Consider the following 5,567-nt stretch of genomic DNA (forward strand, 5'->3'; position numbering starts at 1 on the left):
GTTGATCTTCACGAGTCAAGTCAAGTCACAGTTGATCTTCACGAGTCAAGTCAAGTCACCGCTGATCTTCACAAGTCAAGTCAAGTCACAACTGATCTTCATGAATCAAGTCAAATCACAGTTGACCTTCATCAGTCAAGTCAAGTCACCGTTGATCTTCACGAGTCAAGTCAAGTCACAGTTGATCTTCACGAGTCAAGTCAAGTCACCGCTGATCTTCACAAGTCAAGTCAAGTCACAACTGATCTTCATGAGTCCAGTCAAGTCACAGTTGACCTTCATCAGTCAAGTCAAGTCACCGTTGATCTTCACGAGTCCAGTCAAGTCACAGTCAATCTTCCTGAGTCCAGTCAAGTCACGGTTGGTCTTCATGAGTCAAGTCAAGTCACAGCTGCTCATCATGAGTCCAGACATGTCTCAACTGATCTTCCATAGTGTCATCACGTCTCAGCTGATCTTCCAGAACCTCATCACGTCTCAGCTGATCTCCCAGAGCCTCGTCACGACTCAGCTGATCTCCCAGAGCCTTGTCACGTCTCAGCTGTTCGTCCAGAGTCACGTCACGTCACAGCTGTTCGTCCAGAGTCACGTCACGTCACAGCTGTTCGTCCAGAGTCACGTCACATCACAGCTGATCATCCAGAGTCATGTCACTCCTCCGCGGTGTGATGAGGCTGAGGCCTCAGGTACGATCTCGTGTCCCTCCTTGGGACCTCGCTGTGGTGTTAGAAGCTCTCTGTAGGCCTCCTTTTGAGCCTATCGAGGAGATATCAGATCGTCTTCTTACGTTAAAGACTGTATATCTCTTGGCTATATCTTCTCTAAAGAGAGTTAGGGATCTGCAGGCCCTTTCTGTGGCCCCTTCCTATCTCGACTTTGCGCCCGGTCTGGCCAAAGCTTTTCTGTACCCTCGTGCGGGGTATGTCCCTAAGGTCCCCTCCTCTACACTACGGCCTGTCGTACTCCAGGCTTTTTATCCTCCTCCCTTCAGGGAGCCCGACCAGCAGAGGCTTAATTGTATGTGTCCAGTGCGAGCACTGGATACATACGTCCACAGAGCTGCCCTGTGGAGAAAGGCGGACCAACTGCTTGTGTGCTATGGTCCCCCTAAGAGAGGTCATCCTGCTTCCAAGCAGACCCTCAGCCGGTGGATAGTGAATGCCATTACTGTTGCCTTTGAGTCCTCTGATCTCCCCTCACCATTAGGGGTCAAGGCTCACTCAACAAGAAGTGTGGCGGCCTCCAATGTCTTTCTGGCAGGTGTTCCTATGCAGGTCTACGCCCCTCACTTTCGTCAGGTTCTATGACCTAGATTTGCGAGCCACTTCAGGTCCCTCTGTTCTCTTGCCATAGCTGTGCTCTTCCACACTAGGCAGGGATTTGCAAGTTCCCCTAGCGTTTTCCGACGCAGCTCGAGTTCCCGAAGGGGAACGTCCCAGGTTACGTATGTAACCATGGTTCCCTGAGGGAACGAGACGCTGCGTCGCAAGGCCATACTTCCGGCATCCCTACTAGAGCTTGCTTCACTCTTGTAAACTTTAAATGTTTTCCCTTCCTTTCCATCTGTTCGTCTAGCACGTTTCTTGTAGTAAATTGAGGGTTTTTCTCAGCTGCTCTGGTCAAACATCTTATTTCCCTTGATGAAATTGTGCGAGAGCTGTTTTGTCTTGGCCATTCTGCTACTCATCTTCAGCATATGCACAGTCTCAATTTATGCATTTGTCACAACTGAAGTGTCATTATAGAGATCCCAAAGGAGTTATTGTGTTAGGATCTTTAGAAAAACTTGCATTTGTAAATTGTTACAGTCTTGTAACAAGTGTGTGTGTGTGTGTCACGAATCCGGTCCATGAACTTCCGTCTGCTCGCCACCCGAGGTCACCCTTCCACTACTATGGACTCTTGCACCACACCACTGTTGCATTTCACCCGGACTACAGTTCCCATCATCCACTGCACTGATTACACACACACACAGTTGACTGCACACAGCTGTAATCAATCACACATTCCCTATATAACACTCACTCTGATCCCTTCCCATTGCCGAGTATTGTATAGCCCCCTCTCGTCTTGCCCTACTCGGATACTGTTTGCCCCTGCCTGGATCTTTGCCTTGTATCTGGATTTATCCCTCTAGTCTCGCCCTGTTGATTCTGTTCGCCTAGCGTAGACCCACGCTAGCCCTAGGAATATTCTTTTGTCTTGCCCTTTATATACCTGTTGCCATTGGCCTGTCTCTACCATGTCTGTTAATAAAGCTTTGCACTTGGATCCGCACGTCTCACGTCTCTGTCATCGCGTTACAGTGTTTTTGTGTGTATACATACAGTACCTGTCAAAAGTTTGGAAACAATGTAAATCTTTCACTTTTTATCAATGAAAACATCCTTTCTGAATAAAAGTATTAATTTATTTTTTTTAAAAAGGAGAAAACTAATTACTGACCCCAAAATTTTAAATGGTATTTATATTGTTACAGAAGATTTCTGTTTTAAATAAATGCTGTTCTTTTTTTAAACTTTTTATTCATCAAAGAATCCTGAACAAAGTATCACAGATTATTAAAAAAATCAAGCAGCACAACAGTTTCCAGCACTCATAATAAATCAGCATATTAGAATGATTTCTGAAGATCATGTGACACTGAAGACTGGAGTAATGATGCTGAAAATTAAGATTTACTGTCACACAAATAAATTATATTTTAAATTATATTAAAATGGAAAACCATTATTTTAATAATGGTAATAATATTAATAATATTTCACAATATTACTGTTTTTTCTGTATTTTTAATGTAATAAATGGAGGCTTAATGACCATGAGACTTCTTTAAAAAACATTAAAAATAGTAACTTTTGACTTGTACTGTATGTAATGTTTCAAAACTTTTGACTGGTACTGTAAATATATATATATATATATATATATATATTGTGACGAGCAGCCCGGCACCACATCAGCGTTGCCCTGGAAACTCACGAGGAGCACCTGCTCACGAGCACTAAGGGCTGATCGGCCACACTTGGGGCTCGTCAACCCGCCGGCAGATAAGCAGCGTGCTCACCGATGACGGGTGAGAAGCCTCTCTATGAGACAGCAGACTAACCCTCTCTCTATTCCGTTCCAGAAGGCACCAAATAACCGATCAGCCCCGCCACGAGCACGGCACGGATTCACCCGCACCTGGACACGACAGAGAGGACCTCAACGAGCTAGAGCACCCCCACCCTCCGGGGCCTTACACCAAGCTTTCCTTGTTGCGTGATCCTTCCACCCCGCCACACTGGTGGAGAATGTGGGCAAGTTAGTGGAAGGAAGCGATTTCCCGTGGTCTCACCTTTCTGTTTTTTCCCCCCTCTCTGTCTCCCCTCTGCTAGGCGGCCGCTCCTCCCCGACATCGATGAAATCCTCCAGCGGCTTACGGAGGTCAGCATCCGCCAGCAACAAATTACGGAACATCTTGCTGCCCGACAGGGTCAGACCGAGCAGGAGCTCGACGCACTGCGCACGGCCACAGCACGACGCGTTCTGTTACCCGACCCCTGGGTACGAGTGACACAGCTCTTGCCCAAAATGATAGCTCATGATGATGTGGAAGGTTTTCTACAGATGTTTGAAAACACGGCGACCCAGGAGGGCTGGGGGAGGGACGGCCACACCTGGGGCTCATCAACCCGCCGGCAGATAAGCAGCGTGCTCACCGATGAAGGGGGAGAAGACTCTCCATGAGACAGTGAACTAACACTCTCTCTATTCCATTCCAGAAAGCACTGAGTGACCGACCAGCCCCGCCACGAGCACGGCACGGATTCACCCGCACCTGGACACGACCGAGAGGACCTCAGCGAGCTAGAGCCCCATCACCATACACGTAGTCACCTGTCATTTAATAAATCCACCCTCCGGGGCCTTAACTTAAGCTCTCATTGTCGTGTGATCCTTCCACCCCGCCACAGTATACACACATATGCACACACACACACGGGGTGAAATAAAAGTGCAGGATTTAAACATCACAGTCTATTATTTACAAAATGAAATATTTGGTGACATTTTGGGTATCTCCAATGTATCTAAAGTTTGATTATTTTCTTCTAGTATAACCGTGGTCATTTACGAACTACATGGAGAAGAAACAACTGGGTTTTTGGAATACTGGAAATGAAGGGCCATAGACGTCTGCCCATTTTGAAGATTGTCAAAAACCGCTCAAGACAAACTCTCATACCCATTATCAGAAGGCACGTGAGAAGAGGATCCACCGTTTTCAGTGACTGTTGGAGAGCATATGTTCAGGCTCTTCCTAGACATGGATACAGGCATTTTACTGTCAACCATTCAGAAATCTTTGTTGATCCAGTCACTGGTTGCCATACACAGCACATCGAGCATGCATGGCAAAGCATAAAGTCACAGGTTAACAAGCACAGAGGCAACAAAAGCACTCCGCTCTTGAAAGAGCATTTGAAATGTATTCAGTTGTATCATTGGTTAGGCAAACTAAACAGACAAGGAGTAATTGCTCAGCTCTTTCATGACATAAGAAAGGATTTCGAAATCCATTAATTTGCAGCCATGAAGAACATATCAACTTATAAATATTCTGTCTCTTAAGTACTTTCATGTAGAACAGAATTTAACATTTTAATTTGTTCTACTATCAATTAGGGTAATTACATGTAGATCCAGATTGCTTGATAATATAAATGAATGTGCTCACATAGTTTTTAACAGAATGTATACTTTAATTTCACAGATACAGACTTTGTGAATTTTGAATGTAACTTCTAGATATTAAAACAAGTTTTCTTGTGTATTTTCAGTGTAAGTACACATTAGTTCCTGGGTATCAGCACAGGTTCCACACTTTATTTTAAGTGGTCAGTTTTTGTGTATTTTCAGTGTAAGTACACATTAGTTCCTGGGTATCGACACAGGTTCCACACTTTATTTTAAGTTTTCCGTTTTTGTGTATTTTCAGTGTAAGTACACATTAGTTCCTGGGTATCGACACGGGTTCCAGACTTTATTTTAAGGGGTCAGTTTTTGTGTATTTTCAGTGTAAATACACATTAGATCCTGGGTATCGACACGGGTTCCACACTTTATTTTAAGTGGTCAGTTTTTGTGTATTTTCAGTGTAAATACACATTAGTTTCTGGGTATCGACACAGGTTCCACACTTTATTTTAAGGGGTCAGTTTTTGTGTATTTTCAGTGTAAGTACACATTTGTTCCTGGGTATCGACACAGGTTCCACACTTTATTTTAAGTTGTCCGTTTTTGTGTATTTTCAGTGTAAATACACATTAGTTTCTGGGTATCGACACAGGTTCCACACTTTATTTTAAGGGGTCAGTTTTTGTGTATTTTCAGTGTAATTACACTTTAGTTCCTGGATATCGACACAGGTTCCACACTTTATTTTAAGTTGTCCGTTTTTGTGTATTTTCAGTGTAAATACACATTAGTTTCTGGGTATCGACACGGGTTCCACACTTTATTGTAAGTGGTCAGTTTTTGTGTATTTTCAGTGTAAGTACACATTAGTTCCTGGGTAT

At 44.1% G+C, this 5,567-nt stretch overlaps 1 protein-coding gene across 1 annotated transcript; it reads left to right on the forward strand.

Moving 5' to 3' along the window:
* The first annotated feature begins 647 nt into the window (after nucleotides 1-647).
* Nucleotides 648-4,572, forward strand: LOC107715434 (uncharacterized). The gene is made up of 4 exons (XM_016521579.1): nucleotides 648-724; nucleotides 3,134-3,292; nucleotides 3,384-3,552; nucleotides 4,105-4,572. Exons 1-4 carry the CDS (start codon nucleotides 648-650, stop codon nucleotides 4,570-4,572), a joined length of 873 nt encoding a protein of 290 aa, XP_016377065.1.
* Nucleotides 4,573-5,567: the final 995 nt, after the last annotated feature.

This window comes from Sinocyclocheilus rhinocerous, unplaced genomic scaffold, assembly GCF_001515625.1.
Source record: "Sinocyclocheilus rhinocerous isolate Xijiao unplaced genomic scaffold, SAMN03320098_v1.1 scaffold2465, whole genome shotgun sequence".
NCBI classification, from domain to species: domain Eukaryota; kingdom Metazoa; phylum Chordata; class Actinopteri; order Cypriniformes; family Cyprinidae; genus Sinocyclocheilus; species Sinocyclocheilus rhinocerous.

Excerpts from the sequence above, each read along its gene's own strand:
- LOC107715434 (XM_016521579.1), top strand. The coding sequence starts at position 648 with ATGTCACTCCTCCGCGGTGTGATGAGGCTGAGGCCTCAGGTACGATCT. Across the intron at positions 725-3,133 it reads CCTTGGGACCTCGCTGTGGT|AAGGCACCAAATAACCGATC; the intron begins GTTAGAAGCTCT and ends ATTCCGTTCCAG. Across the intron at positions 3,293-3,383 it reads CCTTCCACCCCGCCACACTG|GCGGCCGCTCCTCCCCGACA; the intron begins GTGGAGAATGTG and ends CCCCTCTGCTAG.